At 39.9% G+C, this 21,432-nt stretch overlaps 1 protein-coding gene and 1 long non-coding RNA gene across 5 annotated transcripts in view; one reads left to right on the top strand and one right to left on the bottom strand.

The window, feature by feature from the left end:
• Nucleotides 1-2,857: 2,857 nt before the first annotated feature.
• The window catches only part of LANCL1 (LanC like 1), a 37,553-nt gene continuing 18,978 nt past the window's right edge, over nucleotides 2,858-21,432 (top strand). The window contains exons 1-3 of one of the 4 annotated variants that reach the window (XM_043577718.1): nucleotides 2,858-2,914; nucleotides 3,223-3,319; nucleotides 7,119-7,236. In XM_043577718.1, coding sequence (XP_043433653.1) covers nucleotides 3,239-3,319; nucleotides 7,119-7,236 — 199 coding nt within the window. In that variant the 5' untranslated portion in view covers nucleotides 2,858-2,914; nucleotides 3,223-3,238. Of the gene's footprint in view, nucleotides 3,136-3,222; nucleotides 3,320-7,118; nucleotides 7,237-21,432 lie in introns of all 4 variants that reach the window. The other 3 variants (XM_043577720.1, XM_043577722.1, XM_043577719.1) reach the window with 3 other exon arrangements.
• On the bottom strand, nucleotides 14,785-17,253 carry LOC122481725. The gene is made up of 3 exons (XR_006296928.1): nucleotides 16,873-17,253; nucleotides 16,715-16,783; nucleotides 14,785-16,616 (listed from the first exon to the last, which is right to left on the bottom strand). It is a non-coding gene; the product is annotated as an uncharacterized LOC122481725 (long non-coding RNA).

The raw sequence follows: 21,432 nt of genomic DNA, 5'->3' as shown, positions 1-21,432 counted from the left end.
TCTCGAACTCACAAACCATGAGTTCATGACCTGAGCCAAAATCAAGAGTTGGAGGCGTAAGTGACTGAGCCACCCAGGAGTCCCTAAAAAATATCTTATTGTACTATATCACAGTATACTCACCCTTCTTCTTGTGATAATGTGAGATGATAAAATGCCTGCACAGTGAGATAGGTGAGGTGAACAACGTAGGCATCATGAGGTAGCATTAGGCTATTATTGAGCTTCTGACAATTTGTGACAAGGAGGATCATCTGCTTCCAGCGAAAGGTCGACCATGGGGAACTGAAACTGCGGAGAAAGAAACCACCAATGAGGGGGGACTATGGTATATATCTCAAGAATACTCACATACAGATTGAGAAGATGTGCCTGGATTTACCTGGCTGTATTATCTATGATGTGGAAGTGAGAAACAATGCCCATCCTTAGGGGAAAGGATAAGTAAAACGAGGTGGAGACAACTATGAAGATATTATACATTATCTAATACAACCAACTGTATATAGAGCAACACAGATCTAAATCACAAGTTGTTGAGTATTTGCAGCACTATTCCATTTATTAAAACACATACGAGGGCGCCTGGGTGGCTCAGTTGGTTAAGAAGTCGACTTTTGATTTCGGCTCCGGTTATGATCTCAGGGTTCCTGAGTTTGAACCATAAGCAGGGCTCTGCACTAACAGCAAGGGGCCTGCTTCAGATCCTTTGTCTCTCTCTCTCTCTCTGTCCCTTCCCCACTCGCACATACACGTTTTCTTTCTCAAAAATAAATAAATGTTAAATAAAGTCTTCAAAGGACATTCCTACAAAACCCATATTTTCCAAAGGATATATAAATTAAACATATTGTGGTGTTTGCCTTCTAGAGGAGAAGAATGGGTGGGAACTGGGAACTAAGAGAAAAATTAGAATAGAGTCTTGTATGCACCAATAATGTTATACTAAAAACCAAGGAGTATAATTAGCTCGTTTCTGCACCTGAGATTTAAACACACACACACACACACACACACACACACACACACACACCAAAACCTCTCCCCAAGTTCCTCCTGTATTTTTCAGCACATTATTCCAGCAAGCTAAATCTTGAATGAGGATACTGGAATTAACCAGACAGTTGCCTAATCTTATTAAACACTTTTGGTTATACTATCTCTGTATTCACAATCCCTGGGGTAATTTGTCGCCTCCTCCCAGGGATAGTCGGCATTTGGCAATGTCTGTAAAAAATTTTTTGGTTGTCACCACTCAGGGATTGGGTGCTACTGGCACCTAGTGAGCAGGGGCCAGGGATGCTGCTAAACATACTGCAATGAACAAGACAGGCAACAGAGAGGCATCCCTTTCCAAATATCAATAGTGCTGAGATTGGGAACCCCTATAGTCTCTACACATCCTCACTGCATTTTTCCATTTACTTCTTCGGTCTTTGAGAGGCTGTCCTTCAAGCTGACCAAGATACTCCTTTCCCCTTTCCCATCCTACTCTCCTACTTACTCTCCTTCCATCGTTGCCCGCTTCTACTCTTCTTTTATTTCTGCTCAAGCACAATCAACAGTCTTAGTTTGCCTCTTTCCCCGTAGTAGTCATTAATCTATTAAATACCACACTGCTTTTAATTGCTCATACAAAGACTGTGAATGAGATAAAATGATAGTAAGCCATTAATAATTCAAGAAAAGTAATTGATAAAGTGCCTCTCACTCCCTTTCCTCTTCTTCCTTATGAGTTGCTCCCCCACACACCCATCTATTAAAATAGGAAGGCTATACAATTTAAGATTCACTGAGGGCCTCTACTAAATCTTCATGAATTAGGTGAAGAACAAATGTCTTAGAAGTAACAGTTAAAAAACAGACTGAGCCAGAGGGGGTCAGAAGCCAAGGTGGCAGTGGGGTGGTGATTGAGCTTCAGTCATTGGATGTTTGATGCTTGAGAGTCCTCCACTGAAACCAGAGGAAGGCAAAGAGCAGAGTGAGTGACTGTTTCTGACTTTTTAAACTGAACTCCAAAATTCTCTGAGCAACAGAACGGGCCCAATGTGTACCAGGTGGGATTTAAGTGTAAATGAAAGGACTGATTTTCAGATAATGGAGACAGTTAAAACATTGAATTTCAAAGTTATGGATGTCCTGCTTTGTTGGACTTCGTTAATTTTTTTAAGTACTCGGGTACACAGTGTTACAGTCCAATTTAGGCTAATGAGCAGATCAAAATTCTTAAGAGCTGTGATTTGTGTTTTCATGCATTTTCCTTGAAGTGTTAATTGCCATTTGACAGCTTGTCCCTTAGGCATTCACATCTCTTCTTCAGTACCTTGGAGGTTAAATTATCAATTATCCCCAAAAGACTCTTTTTACAACTCTTCAACATAATCCAGTTTTCTGTCCTTGATGAAGCTAATGGTGGCAGTGGGTTTTTTGTTTTTGTTTTTGTTTTTGTTTTTGTTTTGTCTCTTTGGGTTTTGGGAGTTTGTTTGTTTTTTAGAAACAAAAGAAAAAGTTTGGAAGGTCTCTGGAGAGACATTATCCTCCCTGTTTTATTCAGTCTGAGCAGTAGAAATACGAATATGTTCAGATCTCAAGGCAGTCTTTTTTCTTCTACACATACATTCCTAATTTTTATGAATCATGTGGACCTGAATTATTTTTTTAATAAACAAATATTAAGAGAGAAGAAAGTCAGGAAATATGGGGCACAATTGCACGTTACCCTAAGGTACGTCTGCATCCGAAGTACCCAGGAATTAAATCACCCTTATAGCTTTTAGAAATCACACTCCTGTCTCTTTAATAAACTGTAAGCGAGAAGAGGGCGGGCCTCCAGAGTGCCGAAGGTTCTGATTGGTCCGACTGGCAGGAAGTGGGCGGTGAAAGCGTGGCTTCTGTTGGTGTCCGAGGCTGCTGGGTGAGAGGCCGAGGCCTGGCTGGGCTTCTGGACGCTGTGCCGTAGCTTCAAATCGCGGGAGTGGGAACGGAGGGTGCAAAACGGGGTCCCTTCATCGCTGTGGGCGCGGGGCCCTGACAGCCTTTTCGCGGAGGTGCAGCGCCCTTTCAGCCGGGCCACGATCGGCGCGGGGTCCACTCAGACCACCAAGACCGCGGGGTGGCCCAGGAGCTGCAAGGAAGGTGTTGCCCGGCGGCTTGCCCCTGTCCTGGCAACTCGACCGAGGCCCCTGTCTCAACCTAGGTTCTTTTTTTTCCCCTGTTCTGCAGGCTTGCTTCCGGCGTCATGGCTCAAAGGGCCTTCCCGAATCCTTATGCCGATTTTAACAAATCCCTGGCCGAAGGCTACTTTGATTCTGCCGGGAGGGTGAGTTTGGGATACATCTGCCTGCATCCCTACCTCCATCCAGGCCCTGGTGTTCAGAAAGGAGCTCAGTTTTGCCTGAAAGAAAGGGATGAGCATCCCCTTTTAAAATATATATATAATTGGAAGATAAATATATCAAATACATGTCAAAATATGCAAATTGAGTTTTAACATTTGTAAAAGTCATTGTTACTAATAATTTATAATTGAAATAACCTCAGTCATTGATAATTTAAATTACAAAAATGACGAATATGGCGTTTTCCATGTAATTTTGCAGTTTTGTTCGATTTTGGTATGCATTTTTAAGAAGGGAGGAGTCCTGGTGGTATGTCACATGTGCCATGTTATTGCTTTATATTTGTACACATATACGGGCAGGGTAAATGAGTGTAAATTGGAGAGTGTGGTAAAGACATCTTTAAACCGAAAGTGCTAAGAGAAATTAGGGACATAGGCCTGAAATTCTTCCTACTGTTGCCACTTTGCAGAACACCCCCACAGCTGGAAAGCAAAAACAAAACAAACAAAAAAAAAAACCCAGTAAATTAATGGTTAGCACTTTATAAGCCACTGAGCAAAAGAGAAGCTGGATGTAAGATACCAGAGGCCTGTGTTTTCTTATGCCTCTTTGAGTGAATGTAATTGTTAAGGGGGAATACAGTTCTTTTTAAGAATACCTAGTTGAGAAATCAGAGTGCATAAGGTTGGAAGAGTGATCTCTTTGAAGTGCACACACTTTTAATTCTACCAGTTTATTCCTTCTAAACTCATCATGCGCAAAGCATTTCACATGTATAAAGGCCTTAGAGATTTTGTATCTGCCAAGTCAACTTTATGTGGCTCTCTTGGTTCTTTCCTTAAAACACTTGTCACTATGGATTAACTTAACATAATCATCAGTAATGCAAGTGGGAGGGATGAAATAGATGGAGAAGAGTTGCAGGATAGAAGAGTACCAAAGTATGTATGAATCTAGAGTCAGTCGATTTTTTTTAGACCAAAATTGAACTACCCAAGCAAAGCCTCTTAGAACAATCTTGACGTCATATGGCTTCCTTTTGGCCATTTGGACCTGTGTTCTGTCTAGCTTTGCCGATCCTGAAGCTCAAGTATTTTGTCTGGTCTTGTTGGAGAAAGACCTGCTGTTTCATGCTAATTTGGCAAAGAGAATGTTTGAGGATTTATCCAAATGACACAAGCCTTCAGTAAAATACAGCTTGCTATTCAGACTGTTTATAAATTAAATGCTTTTACCAATTTAACTGTTTCCACGGGAGAAAAAAAGGTATTCATAAATTTAAACTCTGGTCCAAAAATAAAGTGATTTATCACCTAACACATGGTTTTGGAGAGATTCCAGAAAGAAACCAGCATACCAGTTCTAAAATTGTTTAACGTCGAACATCAAGGTTCAGACCCTGGAGATCTGTCCTCCTTAATTTGTTAACACAGACCTTCCAATTAGGAATTGGTCTGTTTTCTCGCGTCTATAAAAAAAGGGGGGGGGGGGGCTTTTGGAAACTCTGCAAATTATTGCTAGAGTTTGAATAATTTTGTGGTCTGCCACAAACAATCAATTTTCTCAGGCAGGTTACCTTTATTAAATGCAGTTATATGACAAATAGGAAGTGACTTCCCTTCCTGAGATTGAGGTGTTCTCATTCTTGGGCTCAGAGTAAGGCCAGGCAAGACGATAAATTATCCGTGATCTATGAACAGAAAATGACATGTTCTCATGTAAATGCACTCTTCTATCTAGTTGAGATTTATAGACCTTTTATATTAATACTGAAGTATATTTTATCTTACTAAATGTATTTTCAAGACTTGTTGAAATCTCAAGCTCTTGGCAGAAATTGTTAAATAATGGGAGTGTGTCTGTCAAACAATGTGGTTTCTTCTTCAGAGTATAAAATAAGGGATCATAGTGGTGCTTCAGGATAAATAATCCAGATATGGTTGATAGTCTGGTTTGCCTTATCAGAGATGGTCTTCAGAAGTAAAATTTTATATCTTTTATAATAATTCTGATACTGTCTTCTTACTTTTTTCAGTGTTGAGATGCCCTTTTTAAAAAAATGAAATTATGATGCTAACAGGTAGTAGTTAGGTTTGTTTATAATCCTTACATGGTGAAATGAAATGTTTGTAACCATGTGATATTCCCCAACCTTTTTCAAATTTTACTGCTTTGTAAAGTCCAAATCTGGGAATCACAGCAGGTTCCTAAAATTTTTGAGGGATACATTAAAGTGACCTTTTAAGACACTTCATGATTCAGTGTATACAGAACTTTCAAAATGTTTTTTGGTTGCTTGTAGGATGAATTACATAATGATTATGTGGGCCTAACAGTTTGCCCAGCATCTATGGGCCTTCATATGGATGTCACTAACCCACAGCCCCCACTTTAGTGTGCTTTTAATCCATATCCAACTAATTACTTGTTATAGACCCTTGGACTGCTTAATTTTTTTTTAAATATCAATATTTATATCCCTGAATGTGAAAGACCCAAGGCCCATGATTTCATTTGATCCTCAAAGTACTTTTTGAAATTGGTGGGGCAGGTATTATCATCCTGACTTTATAGAGGTAACTGAAGCATAAAGAAGTCATATATAGAGCGAGATCACCCAGCCAATCACAGATAAAGATATAGGCAGCCTTATTCATCTGGGCAAAGCCCCTCCTTTGCCAGGCAGTATGCTGGGCACGGGTTTTTTGATACTAGGTCTGATATTCTTTCTACTCTGCCTAAGCCTCCTGATATCCCTGAATTTATTTTGATTTTCTTATCCTACTTGTACAATTTGTAAAAATTGTTTATCCATTTTTTCACAGATGGACTTTAATAAATGTTTATCCTCATTTTTTTTAAAATTTTTTTTTCAACGTTTATTTATTTATTTGGGACAGAGAGAGGCAGAGCATGAACGGGGGAGGGGCAGAGAGAGAGGGAGACACAGAATCGGAAACAGGCTCCAGGCTCTGAGCCATCAGCCCAGAGCCCGACGCGGGGCTCGAACTCCCGGACCGCGAGATCGTGACCTGGCTGAAGTCGGATGCTCAACCGACTGCGCCACCCAGGCGCCCCTATCCTCATTTTTTAAATAACAAAAACAACTAGAGTGTTTCTTTTGGAAATTAATATTGCTGCTGCTTGAATGGCTAGAAAATAGCAAACATCTTATAATTTGTGCTTAGTTTATTAAAATGATTTTTATTATAATAAAAAATATTGGTTTAAATAACAGATGTTCCCTAATAGGTGGAAAGTACAGCAGTCTATTTTAGCATTTATTTACAAATTTTATGTAAAACATTTAAGTTGCAACAAAAGTATTTCCTGCCTTGAGTAGGAAAATATAGTAGCACTTTAAAGTTTTATTAATTTGTTGTTAAGAATAAAATAATTGGGGGCGCCTGGGTGGCACAGTCGGTTAAGCGTCCGACTTCAGCCAGGTCACGATCTCGCGGTCCGGGAGTTCGAGCCCCGCGTCAGGCTCTGGGCTGATGGCTCGGAGCCTGGAGCCTGTTTCCGATTCTGTGTCTCCCTCTCTCTCTGCCCCTCCCCCGTTCATGCTCTGTCTCTCTCTGTCCCAAAAATAAATAAAAAACGTTGAAAAAAAAAAAAAAAAAAAAAAAGAATAAAATAATTGTCCAGTTCTCCCAGGCAAAAAAAAAAATGTGACCTAAGTGGAAATGAAGTACCCTCCTATTTTTGATAGCCTATAGTCTGGGAAGTTGAGTGGTCCATATTTTTTGATACTTGTTTTCCCTTTAATACCTACAGCTAACTCCCGAGTTCTCACAACGCTTGAACAATAAGATTCGAGAGCTTCTTCAGCAAATGGAGAGAGGCCTAAAGTCAGCAGACCCTCGGGATAGCACTGTTTACACTGGCTGGACAGGTATGAAGTGCTGACCGTGAGCTGGCATAAGCATTACAGAGGAGAGCCAAAGCATTAGCTTTGGAGAGCTGTCTGACAGAATGGGACGCCCTTAAGTGCTTACTGCATCTGTATATGAGTAATTGCTTCCGGGAGAATGCGGTGCTCTCAGCCTTGCCTTGATATCTTTGGGTTTTTAACAGTGCTCTGAATTTAGGGCAGGGTAAGCATATTCATGGAATATGTCATACCTGACACAAATTTGGATAGCTGCTTGTGGAAAGAAAACATGATGCTTAGCATTACATAGTCAATTTGGAGATGGAATTTCAGTGGGAAGAGCTGGGAAGCATCTCAGAATACAACATGTGAAACAGAAATAAAGGCAATTTATCCACAGGAAACAAACAGGGATCGTACATGAACCCAGCGTGAACCGTAGATTGTTTGAACTGATCCTTCCAGATAGTCATCGCTAGTTGGTTTGCATTCACTGTTTTGCTGGTCATTGAGACGTGGACAAAGTTTGGGAAGAAATAGTATATAGGTTTCAAGGAAGTGAGAGAGAGAGAAACCAAAGAAGGAACGCTGAAGAACTTGAGTTTACTGATGTAGAGAGACAGAAAGACGGCTTTATAATCTTGAAGAAGCACGGGTTAGAGACTCCCTGTTTTCCAGTTACTCAGAAAAGAAGGCAAAAGGAGGAACAAGTTTTCAGCTCAAGGAATTAGATTTTAAGGCAGTGTTGCTTGTCATGAAAATGCAGGTTCCTGGGCCTCACAGTGGAGATATCAGTTTAGCAGGTCTTGAGTGAGGCCCAGGAATATGCATTTTGCAAGCCTCAGTGGTCCTGATGTATATAGTCCTCTGTGGACTGCACTTGGAGAGTTTTTCTATGGCAGGAATTTACTAATAGCAAACCTTTTAGTAATGACAAGTGATTCTGTCCTTATGAGGGTGGGGAGGCAGATAAAAATCAGAATAAAATTCTGTTAGGGATATTTAAGGTCATTATTTTCTAAAATAAAAGGAATGGACTAGTTAATGTTCGGCCTGCCTTCTTAGCTTCGTTTTATAATTTTGGGGGATTTTAGACGCTTAATACAAGGTTTATTGAAAATGAGAATAAACGTGAAAGTATTTTGCTTCAAGAAGAAAGTTGTAACAACATTTGTCATTTAAATGAACATTACTATTTTTTATTTAAAATTGTGAGAATTGGGGCTCCTGGGTGGCTCAGTTGGTTAAGTGTCCAACCCTTGGTTTTGGCTCAGGTCATGATCTCACAGTTCGTGGGATCAGCCCCACGTTAGGCTCCACGCTGACTGAGGGGAGCCTGCTTGGGATGTTCTCTCCCTTTCTCTCTGCCCTTGCCTTGTTCATGCTCTCTCTCTCTCAAAATAAATAAACTTTAGAAAAATTAAAAAATTAAAAAAAATAAAATTACAAGTATTTGAGCAAAATAGAACAAGTACAATGCATGGTTATCTTTAGCTTTCCTCTTGATTTCCACATCTAAAGCCCACACTTACAGATCTTTTCCCAATATATTTGGAGTTTCTATTATTTTGTTATTCCTGGCCAAAAAAAAAAAAAAAAAAAAAAAGAATACTAGGACAGATGGCTAGATTTAATTCCCTGACTACAAAAAGAATGACTGAAATCTCTGTCCTACTCACTCATTCAGGTGAGCTATTATTACATATTATAAGGTACGTTGCTTTAGGGAGAAAAGAAGTGGGGATTGACTTCAGGTTTGAATTAGTATTTTGACAATGTTGAAAAACCATCAGTCAGGCCCTCTACTGCTGGGGCTGAATGGGATCCTAAAGGTTAAATAGAAGAGGAAATAGAAAAGGAATTCCACTCCAAGCAAAATGCAAGTGTGGCTAAATGTTTTGGCAGTATGAGTTTCCAGTGTCATCTCCTTTGAATGCCAATATCCTTCAACTTTTTGTCTTTAAGTATTTATACTTACTGCTGGCTCCTGAAAGCAGCTTATATGGCAAGTGTCTTAGGCAAATTGGCATACTAAGCAGTTTGGGTTGTTTTATGATGTAGCATAAAATCTTCTAGATAAATTTGCTAATGGCTTTGGAGGGAAGGGATCCTGATGTCTGCTAATTGAGCACTGTTAAAAAGCCATTATTCCCACATAAAATGGACTGTCTCCTCCAATGTTTTCGTAAGTAAAATGCTTTTGTTCCCTTGCCAGTGTTCAGACGGTCTGAATAGCATAAAACTGAGTTGCATAAGAAACTACGTAATGCTAATTTGACACAAGAAATCATGTCAGTACCTTCTCTTCCCATTGTTCTATCTTACCAAGTATCATCTCTTCATTATTGCTATTTTATTGCCATTAAGTGGATTCATAAACATTTTAAGGTAATAAACACACTTGGTGTTGTGTGTCAAACCAGTGTTTACATAATTATGTATTAATTTGTATGTTACTCTTTGTATTCCCCTTTCTGTCTTCCAAAGAGGGATACTTTTTAGAAAATAAGGATTCTGTTTTCTTTAATTTGTTCCCAAAATTTAGTGTCATATTTTTTATAAATATTGTTGTTTGTTCTTGTTGCTAACTTGTCCAAAATTATATTACTTTGGGAAACACTAATTTATTACAGAAAAGCTTTAAAACTTGATCACCTTCTTCAACATTGGTATTTATTGAGCATTTGGTGATCATTATGTAGTTTGTATGAGAGAACTTTATGATTATTATTAATTAGAACTTTAAGTTACCATCCTATTTTGTTAAGTTTCATTCCCCAGTGGAAGTATGATCTAATAGTTAATGCTCATTCAGATGGAATTAGGATTTAGAATAGGGTTAGGTTCTGCTGCACATATATGAAAAAACCAAAATGACAGTGACTTAAATAAGATAGAAGTTTATTTTTCTCTTCTGTAAAAGAAGGCCAGTGCAGTTCAGGGTTGATATAATGGCCTCAGGATATCTTTCTGCTCTATCATCCCTCAGCCACTGGCGTCTACCTCTTGGCTAGATCACTGCTGAAGATTAATGCATTACATCAGCCTTTCAGGCTGCAGAAAGGAAAAAGAGGCAAAAAAAAAAAAAAAAAGAATGCATTCCTCTCCTTTATTTATTTTTTTAAGTTTATTTATTCATTTAAGAGAGAGAGTGCAAGCCGAGAGGGGCTGAGAGAGAGAATCCCAAGCAGGATCTGTGCAGTCAGCATGGAGTCCGACGCAGGGCTCTATCCCATGGCTGTGAAATCATGACCTGGGCCGAAACCAAGAGTCAGAAGCTTAACCAACTGAGCCCTCTCATCCAACAAGCTTCCCTCGTCCCCTTTTAAAGGACTTTCTGGAAGCCCCACTCAACATTTCAACTCTACCTACTTTTCATTGTCTGGAACATAGTCACATGGTCACTCCTGTCAGGAAGGATAGTAAACGTAGTCTGTTAGCTGGGGTTAAGTGGATTTGTGGTAAGATCCTAGTAATCTCTGCTATAAGTCCTATATAACAAGAAAAATGATTTTTTTTTTATTGTTTGCACAAAGCATTTGGACAATGAGCCTTAATTTTTTTCCACCTACAGAAAGATCTCTAACGTCTGCCAATTTGGAGGGAATTTTTATCTTTAAAATATTTTGAAGTTTCCTAAACAATATTTTGCCTGCTCTGGGTGTCTAGGGAGACTCACATTTGGAGTTTGTTTCAAAACACTTTTATTTTAATTTTGTTTTCATTTCAATAAGTAATAGTCCTTTCATAAAACCTGCCATTGAAAGCAAGTATGATAGGAATGCCAATTCATAAGTAATTTTTCTAGAGCTAAGTGTAACTTCTAACAAGAAAGGGGCTGCAACTGGTTCTAAAGACTGGGAGATGTTAGCGTTTTCTCAGCGTGACTGAAATGTTACCTGCCTCTCCTTTCCACATCCTCTCAAACTCCTGCTTGCTTGTCACAGGGTTATAAAATTCTTAATTTGTTTGTACCCTGCATTAATCCATAGTAAACCCCATAGTCATATGTCTGTGTTTCTGCTTCGTGACTATAAAAAGCTACAAATGGAAACTGTCCAGCTTCATAATACCTCATTCATGCTATGACTGGATTTGCCTCAGTTGCTCACTTGGTCTTGAAAATGAAAGTTTTAGTAAAGAAGCCCATAGGGGCGCCTGGGTGGCGCAGTCGGTTAAGCGTCCGACTTCAGCCAGGTCACCATCTCGCGGTCCGTGAGTTCGAGCCCCGCGTCGGGCTCTGGGCTGATGGCTCAGAGACTGGAGCCTGTTTCTGATTCTGTGTCTCCCTCTCTCTCTGCCCCTTCCCCGTTCATGCTCTGTCTCTCTCTGTCCCAAAAATAAATAAACGTTGAAAAAAAAAATTAAAAAAAAAAGAAGCCCATGTGGTTTTGTTTTGTTCTTTTATTATTTTAAGTTTATTTATCTATTTTGAGAGAGAAAGCATGTGCAGGGGAGGGGCAGAGAGAGAAAGGGAGAGAGAGAATTCCAAGCAGGCTCCTTGCTGCCAGCACAGAGCTCAATGCAAGGCTCGAAATCACAAACCGTGAGATCATGACCTGAGCCAAAACCAAGAGTCGGATGCTTAACTGACTGAGCCACCTAGGCGCCGTGCCCATGTGTTTTTAATATCACATATGCACTTAAAACTGAAAAATTGGACTCCCATCATTTTTCCCACTTTCTATTTTTTTAGGAAAAATTGAGACTAAGAGTGACAAGCTACTTATTAGAATTTCTGTACCTGTGTTATATATGCTTTAGAAAACACTGTGTGCATAATGCTTTATTGGTAAGGGTGATGTGTACAGGTTAAATAAAAATTTAAAAGTAGCAAGTCATTGCTTTAGAAAGTACATTGCCTTTACAAACTAGTTTACAACTGAAATTATCTTGGCTTTTATTACAAAATGGAAGCAGAGGATATAACACAGTGATGAGAACGGTCAGTGTAGGCTTTTAATAGGATTCAAGCATCATTTTCACTAAAGCCTACATATTTACATGCTGTGTGTGTCACAGTGCAGTTTTACAGTCTGTATTCCTTTTACCTTTTTTTTTAAATGTTTATTTTTGAGAGAGTGAGACAGACAGAGCCCAAGTGGGGGAGGGGCAGAGACAGAGAGAGAGAGAGAAAGAGAGAGAGACACAGAATCCAAAGCAGTCCAGGCTCTGAGCTGTCGGCACAGAGCCCGATGCAGGGCTTGAACTCACAAGCTGTGATACCATGACCTGAGCCTAAGTCAGAGGCTTAACTGACTTTTACCTTTTTTTTTTTTTTAATTATTATTATTCACAACACAGAAATAAGATGCCTTTACCCTAGGAAAGAAAGGAGGGGAGAATTGTTCGAACCTGCAGCTGTCTCATATTGGCCATTGAGGCAGTTACGGAAATACATCGCTCTGGGGTTCATGCTTATCCAGGAATGAAGTATTGTGAATAATCAATTTTGTAGGCAGTAATTGAGAGTTAACAAATTATTACTGATGTTCAGAAACAAGAATTCAGTAATTTAATAATAAAATATATGGAGTAAATTTTGGTTCCCAAGGGAATGAGGATCATCAATATGCAGTTTCATGATCATTTGACTGATAAAGGACAGAAGTAAAGAGTAAAAATGATGCCTATTAATAAAACGTTGCTGGGATTGACATTTGAATGACAGGATCCAGTGTGTGCATGCATATGCCAGTAACTAATGTTATATGCCAGGACACCATTCTAAGTGCTTGGCATTCGTTAACTAACCTAAATCTCAGAACAGCTCTGTGGTGTGGATACTCTTTGTATCCCCATTTCACAGATGAGAAAACTGAAGCAAAGCAAGGCTGAGTACCTATTCCAGGTTACATAGCCAGTAAATTAGAAACTTAAGCTTCAGCTCAGCAAGTCTGGCTTTAGAGGCCCTGTCTTTACCTCATGAGAGTGTGTGCCTGTGTGTGTATTTACTCTCCACTTCTACATCTGGGTTCACTCCCTCCATTTTAGGATGTATCACGTATGGAGAATGTGCGCACATGAGCTGTAGGGTGGGGTCGCTTGAGCAGTGGTAACATGATGATACTCGTGCTGTCCAAACATTTTAGAGGTGACTAATGACTAGTGAGTTTTAAGTGTTTTAGAAAACAATTAGGATAAAACATGAAAGGAATTTGGAAGGAAAGAGGGAAACATGAGCTAGACAGGCAAGAGTAATAACTATTTAAAAGTCTATAGGAAGAAGTTATTTGGGATCAGACATAAAGCAAACCGTGGAAAGATTTATGGGCATTTGCAGCCAGAAAAATGAAATCTCCAGCATTGTGCTATAGAAGTTGTTTCCATGCTTCCTAATCCTAAATTAATATATTCAGCATGGTTTCAGGGTAGAAAATTCACTGGGCCAGAACAGAAGCTTTTCCTCATAATTGCTTGTATTTGAAAACGCTTGTTGTGGATCTTCTCATATGAAGTATCTGTTAGTCTGAAATAATCGGTAGCTGTTACAGCTGTTAATAAGCAATATTTGCAATGAACAGGCCCAGTTCCTCTCACTGAACTTTATAGTTCTTTATAGAATTCCTTTATAGAATATCCTTTATAGAATTTCGTACATTGAAGTGTAATGCATCGTGATACTGATGTATGACATGTGCCAGCAATAAGCACTGAATTGTTCGCTCTTAGCCATAATCCTTTCCTGCTGGACTTACAGGAGTTCTTTACAGAATGTGCTCCCAGCTTGTGAAGCAAGGAAAACATTTCTGTTCTTTAGGTGCTCCATCAAGAACTGCTCTTTATGCCTGTGCACATAGCAGCAGACAGTACGGAAAAATGACAAGCATGGAGTCCCCTTAAGATCATACCCAATGGCCAGCTACTAAGTGGTCCTAGGTGGTGTCCTGGAATCTGTTGGGACTCATTCGAGAGCCTGATGGCACCTATCTTTGGGCTGCTCTGGTTTTCATTCCAGGTAGCTTCCAGGGAGGAAGAGATTTTAAAGTACCTTAATAAAATAGAAATTATAAAGCACTGGTGAGGAATTGATATTACAGAGAATTAAATGAGCAGATGAGGTATTTTTGTGTTAGAAATAAGCATTTAGGAGAAAAGATTGCTTCCCTTGCAGATAGCATAGTAGAAAAGTTAAGTAAACCCAAGAGATAGCTAATCTCACTAGTGTCTTTAAGAAAGAATGAGCGAAAGTGCTAGCCCTCATTTAATTTCATTTTTTCCCAGTCTTAACTATGATGATTCCTAAGGGAAATGATGATCAGCTCACACTTAAATACATACACACACACACACACACACACACACACACACACAGGACTCTAGGGGCTTTAGTTCTAAAAGACATAACCCAATCTTCTATAACCAACTCACAAAGTTAATGAGGCTAAGATCAGCATATATTTCCCCTTTTCAAGTATTAGATAACATTTTAAATAAGAGGATATGCAGCATAATCCCTGGAGTAATATTAACTTGCGCTCTAAATGCAAGTCATTAAAGTGTTTCAAGATGCTGTTCCTCTGATCTGCCAAATGTATAGCCTTTGAGCTACAGCTTTAGCATGTGGGGCTTAGTTTCTGCTGATACCAGACTTATTTGAAAGGAATCACTCTGGCCAGGTATCTTTTCTTTGCAACTTCATCTTTTTATTACGTAACTTTTCAATGAGAGCCAGCATTTCAGTGTCTAATTTGAGCCCCAGCCAAGTGTCCTTCACCTTCATGAGAAGCGCCTGTGCCTCGCAGCCAGCACTGCCAAGGCAAGTGGAAGGAAAAAAGGGCGTGGATCCACACTGGGTTTATTAGAGCCCTTCACAGTGAGCACTAGATAGAGAACTGCCAGAGTATCACCTACTTCCTTTCTGACTGCACTTTTTACTGTGTTGATTTCATTACACTGTAGGTTATCTTAAGTGGCTAAGATACGGGCTTGAAACAAGTATAGGGTTCAAATGCTACCAGTGTGCTTGGGCAAAACAGAACAGGAAGAGAATGTGGATAGACCAGAAGAAATGGCAGGAGGGAAAGAAAGAAGACCTATCTAAGCAATTTGACTTTTCTAGACAACACCAAGGAGGCGGGGCTATGTTTTGTCATTTTGATTCTGAGCATCTTCAGCATTTAACACAATGCCAGGTCCATAGTTGGTGCTTAATAAATATTTGTTGAATGAGTGAACGAATGAATGAATGGACAGTGTCCTGCTATTACTATTCTAGCTACCACCTATGCAAGCTAAAAACAGTCACTTAAACAAAACTAGATGGAATGGGAAGAGAGTGGAATTCAACTCATTTCATTTCTGTTAGGATGTAGAAGAGTTAATCACATCTCTTTCCCCTTGACTTCTGATCCAGTTGAGAAATGAACTCGGAAATTAGGTAGGGCTCATGACATCTGCTTTATACTTGGTAAAGCTGGATAGAGAGCCTATTGTTTAGACCTGGATGTCAAGTGGGTTTCTTCCTTCTTGCCACCTGATTTGAACTTACCTCCTTAGACTCAAACAGAGCATCTGGATAGCCCATGTGTGGATTACCCCTTGGGAAACAGGAGAGAAAAGAGGGAGAGCCTGAAAACACAGAAGACTCCCAGAAGCTCAAGAGAGGGGCCAGATGGCACGTGTATAGGGAACATTTTTCTAGTCAGAGGAGCCAGTAGGGGTGGAGAGAGGCAGGGACATGGGAAGAAGAGTATAGTTCCCTCTGTACTTTCTGTCCCTTTCAATCAGGCATCACAAATAAGATGGAGTCACTCTTTCAACACTCGGTAAAGTTCACAGTATAATGGAGTTGGGCATTTATTTAGTCACTGTGTGCTGGGGACTTGTACTGATCAGCATGATCCACAGTAGCTATAGAGTAGCTACTATTATTTCCATTTTATAGGTAAACATGCTTAGGCACAGAGAGGTTTAGTAAGTGAGGTAAAATCACACAGCTAGTGAGTGGTAGAGTGAGGCTTCAATCCCAGACATCAATTTCTGAGCCCGTGCTCTTAATGACCACTATGCTGAAAGATTTATCACCTCTTAATGGCAGTCTGAATAAAAGACTAGGAGCATTTCCTAATTTGACAGTTATGAAGCAGGGTACTGAGGGAAGGAGGAGGAAAGTATGATGTGTCCTTTTTTGAAAATCTGTTTTCCTCTCAGACAGTCAGCTCTGGAAATGCATCAGAGAGAAAAGAAGACACATGTTCCAAGTGCTTTTTTGCCCTCTGCCTTTCCTACTTCTCTGTGCGGGGCGATACTACGTAATTAATGGTGCAGAGGCACACTGGTCTTCTCCCCATGCTACCTGTACTCCCGATGCGCAGCTGCTTGTCATGCTTGGCTTTCCTCTGACAGCTGAGCAGAGCTACTGGTCCGGGCAGTGTCCACTGCAGGCTCCGTGGAGAGCGCTGTGCACAGAAACAGCAGTGACTAGGAATGGGAACTGTGCCCTAAAGACAACTGTGATTTTGTTGAAAAAATAAACAGCATATCAGAAAGTACCAACCTGATGTAGACAGATGATCATACTGTACGGGGTTAATTAGAGAAAACAGTCACTTATGTTTTCATAAATCTGAAAGGAGAAAAGAAAAATGTGGTAATTGATGAACTTTCAAAGTTTTGACTAGGGAACAGTTTATTTGAAACTCAGTCATCCATCACCTTCCAGGGAGTCCCCGCTTCCGTACCACTCAGAACCATTAAGACCATCCTTGGTGTTAGCATCTCTAGTGACTCCAGCAGTATTGCAATCTGAACACGGCTCTTCCCACCAGATTACACGAAGAGAATCTTGAAAAGACCCTGACCTGCAAGCAAATACTTCGTAAGAGGATGTGCAATGGCAGAGGTTTTCACATCAGTGCAGACTGGTCATAAAATAAATGAATAATGTTAAGGCATAATCTCTAAAATGCAGACTCACAGACAAGTGTTTTTGAGAGTTCATACATCTGTGGAGATTTTTATCATCTCCATATACATTTGAGAGACACCAAGGTCTTGATTGGTCAAGATGAATAGGACTAATGATCCCTCAGAAATTCAAAGGCTTGGTATTAATTACTTCTCAACAGCTGGCTATATTTATAGTACTACTGGGGATAAGTAGCTGAGTAAGGAAATTGCAGATTTAGAAGTGTCCCTAAGCAGTTTATCCTCCCTTCCCCAAGTAGTAGCTACAGAAGGAAACCGAATAGAAAAATCTAGTTCAGAGCTTCCATACTAAAAATCAGGACAGATTCCTATTACAGCAAAGTTCTCTTCAGTCCTCACGGTATCATTTTTTCTTTAAATTAGTTACCAACATTCCAAAAACAGATTTCTAGGATGAACTGTGGGGGCAGTGCCAGGCTTCCTGAACTTCTTATGCAGAATGACATCTGTCTCTGGTGTTCAGAGCAGTGCTGTCCTTAGAACGTTCTGCAGTGATAGAGAAGTTATTTTGTTGTCCATTATGGCAGCTGCTAGCCACCTGTAGCTCTGGAGCATTTGAAATGTGGCTAGTGTGACTGAGACACTTTATTGTAAATTGTTCACTTTTAATTAACTTAAATTTGTGTAGACACTTACAGTTAGAAGCTGTCATATTGGCCCCCCAGTTATAAGTAACCAGACAAGATTTAGGAGTTGTAAGCTCAAAGTAGTGTATGTCTGGACTGCTTCTGGCCTTTCAGACCACAAAGGAGGTTTTTGATTTTTGGGTTTTGTTTTGTTTTGTTTTGTTTTTTCTTTTTTTAGTTAAAAGCAACCCCTGCCTACATAGGATTGATGAATCTTGCAGCCCACTTGCTCCTGAAGTGCATCAGAGAATCATTGACTACTCTAGTAGTCACATGATTCCCCACACCTCTGGAGGACATTTGTCCAGCCTTTCTCCCCTGAATTCTGGACTCCTACATCCAACTGCCTATCTGACCTCTCTGCTTGGATGTCTAGTGAACATCCCAAACCTGAACTGTACAGGTTTGGCTCATTCTCTGCCTCTTCCCCACTGCCATGTCCTGTGGTAGACGTGCCTAGTGCCCACCCATATCTGGTGTCCCTCTCCTTCTGGACTCCTAGGAGGATTAAACCTCTCAACTGCAGTGTAGTTACGTGAGGCAGCCTCTTCGAGTCCAGGGGGTGCAGGTGGAAGTGGCATGTGATTTCAAGCCAAAGCGTGTAATTGCCGGTGTTTTCTTCATGTGGTAGGTGTCCAGGATGCAGTTCCCTAACAAAGTCCTGCATGTTCAGTCCCATCTTGGAGGGCCTGGACTAACCCATCGGGTTACCTTTGAAAAATGCCTTTTTAAAAAAATACTACTCCTCGACATAAACCAATCATAGATTAGCATCAAACCTAAATTTCTATGTCTGGTTTTAATTTGAACCCCCAAGGCAACTGTCCTTATTAACCATGTCATCTCCTAGCCTTCTCATCCACATGGATTTTCTCAGGTAATTAATTCCACTCTCCGGGAGTACCATGCACTGGCTCCAGTTCAGTCTTCCCCTTGTGGTCCACGCCCCATCATACCTCCTTCTCCTTGATGGTATTGTTTTTCACCCTGGGATGGAGGGAATGCTTCTACCCACTTCTGTCCATGCTGCTTCTACCAACCCAGCCTCCAAAGCTGTGAATAACTAAGGAATGCACTTGCCATATCTAAAGCATTTACTGACTTCACATGCTTGATTCTAAAAGGTACTTGAATGATTTTTTTTCCTGATCTTATATTTATCTGGATTTGCATGTAAAATAGAGGGGGTATCCCTATTACAACTTTCCTATACCCTATAGGAAATGAAGTACGACCAACCAGAGTAGCAATAATTTCTTGTTCCTGAAGGAGAATACTCATTTCTGAACAGGATTAGTTATCCCGAATGCTTTATTGGTCACCTTTAATGACTTTGGGATTAATGGGCAAATAATGGATTAGATTTTGTTTTATTCATTTCTTAATGTATCTCTCTTCATATGGATTATTTTCCCATTTAGAATATGTCAATAAGTTTAAGTCATATATATGAGCAAATTTAACAAGACAATAAAATTCAGACCAAAAAAGCATTAGTTTTCATAGCCTAATAATGACAGTAGTTATCAGGGAGTGGACCAGCTAAGAAATAGGATATTTTAACATCAATTTTATGTCAATGAAGATGTCAAAATCCCTCCAGATTTAAGGGCAGGGGGCAGCTTTATTTTTTTTTCTTTCTTTTTTTAAATGTGTATTTACTTATTTTTGAGAGAGAGAGTACACACACAAGCAGGGGAGGGCAGAGAGACAGGGAGAGAGGGTATCCCAAGCAGACTTCATACTGTCAGCACAGAGCCTGACACAGGGCTCAAACTCACAAAAAGTGAGATCATGACCTGAGCTGAAATCAAGAGTTGGATGCTTAACCGACTGAGCCATCCAGGCACCTTTTTTTTTTTTCCTTTTTATAAAGTAATTCTAATATCTAAAACTATTTGAAGTATATTTTTACAACTAAATGCAATCAAAATTTATTTTTGAATGTTTATTTATTTTGAGAGAGTGAGTGTGTGAGGGGCAGAGAGAGAGGAGGAGAAACAGAATCCCAAGCAGGCTCTCCACTGTCCGCACAGAGCCCCACGCAGGCCTCGATCCCACAAACTGTGAGATTATCACCTGAGCCAAAATCGAGTGGGACGCTTAATCAACTGAGCCAGGCACCCCAATGCAATCAAAATTTACGTCTGACTTTAGTCTTTTCTGTTCTGGAAGAAAAGGTGAAAGGGTAGAAGAAGGAAGCAAATCTCCTTTATCCTGCCTTTCGCTTAGTGAACAATATAGAATGAAATTTTATCTGCTGCTCAAATTTAAGCCCCAAATACTCTGATTAAGTGGCACATCCTGTGATAAAAAGAAAAATGAAACATTAAAAAGATTAAGCTCCATATATCATCCTGTGTTGAGTCTCATGACCAGTTTGGATGGTTGTTATCCTAGAAGCCAGTACGAATGTTCTTTCTCATTATATTAAATGTCATTTACAGGCTGAAATCATACTTGGGGATGAGTTTATGAATGGATACAACTGCAGTCCTCCCTCCCAAACCTGGCCCTGCCCTAGAGGCATATTAATATCTCAGTGGGTGAGAAGCATAGTAGCCTTGCAGTACCATTTGACTTTTTCCATGAATAACAAATTTATTTTTATAAAAATTAACATTTGAAAAGTTTTTTAAAGCATAGACTGAGGCCAGGGTTGCAGGTATATGTAAGGGGACTGGGGTGAGTTTTCCCTGCCAAGCCTTCAAGGTTGTGTCTTCATTTCCCACCTTGCTAGTTATCTCTCAGCATTCAGTATTTATGCAAAGGTGATGTTATATGCATGAATATTGCTAAAGGTTGGGAGAGCATAACGATCGGGTTTAAGACATTTAGCCACACACAGTTCCCCCATTTTTTCTATCGGGTCATCTGGGGTACACAGAATTGATGAGTCATTAAATGTCTTCGACTTACACATTTTGTCTTACTTTCTGGACCTAGACTCATTTCTAGTAAGTTTATACAAGAAACTTCTGTGAATTGGCAGCAACACTCCTCACTTGAAACCCTTTCATCCATGGGTGTCTTGTGACAGGAGGTAGACACCGTAAACTGAGGCGCAGATCGCTGAACCAAAATACAGGGATGCTGAGGTCCAGAATGAGAAGGAGAGGAACAGAACCCAGGAAGAGAATTCTCTGCTAATCAAAAAGAAAGAAAGTTTTCCATCTAAATGAAATATGGTGGAATGGAGAAATGACTACCTACCTGTTTTTCGTGAGAAATGCATCAAACCTTACCACTGCAAACTTCAGTGGGTTTTGTTTGTTAAATATTTAGGCCAAGAGGAATTGTTGATAATGAGAGACAAAGGTTTGAAAAGGAAAACAATCATTGGGCTTGTATTTAATCACTTTGTATTTTCTCAGACTTCAGTCATGTCATTATCTGGCTGCAGTGCTTACAGAACTCAATTAGGGGAGTTCAGGCAGCAATGGGAATAGGAGGCCAAAATGAAAGGGTAACAATTTAAATGGATCACCGGCAGATGCCTTGTGTGGATGGAGATGAAGCCATTTAAGGACCTAATTGCAGAAGAAGCTTTTGACATTGATCATTTGTGAAAAGGAGATTTTTTTTCTTACATACATGGTTTTGTACACTTAGGTCTGCAGACCTTCAGCACTGGTACATCCGATCATCAGCTTGTGGAATT

The sequence above is a fragment of the Prionailurus bengalensis genome, chromosome C1 (assembly GCF_016509475.1).
Source record: "Prionailurus bengalensis isolate Pbe53 chromosome C1, Fcat_Pben_1.1_paternal_pri, whole genome shotgun sequence".
Taxonomy (NCBI): domain Eukaryota; kingdom Metazoa; phylum Chordata; class Mammalia; order Carnivora; family Felidae; genus Prionailurus; species Prionailurus bengalensis.
The sequence above is the reverse complement of the archived record's forward strand: the minus strand, read 5'-3'. Positions and strand labels throughout refer to the sequence as shown.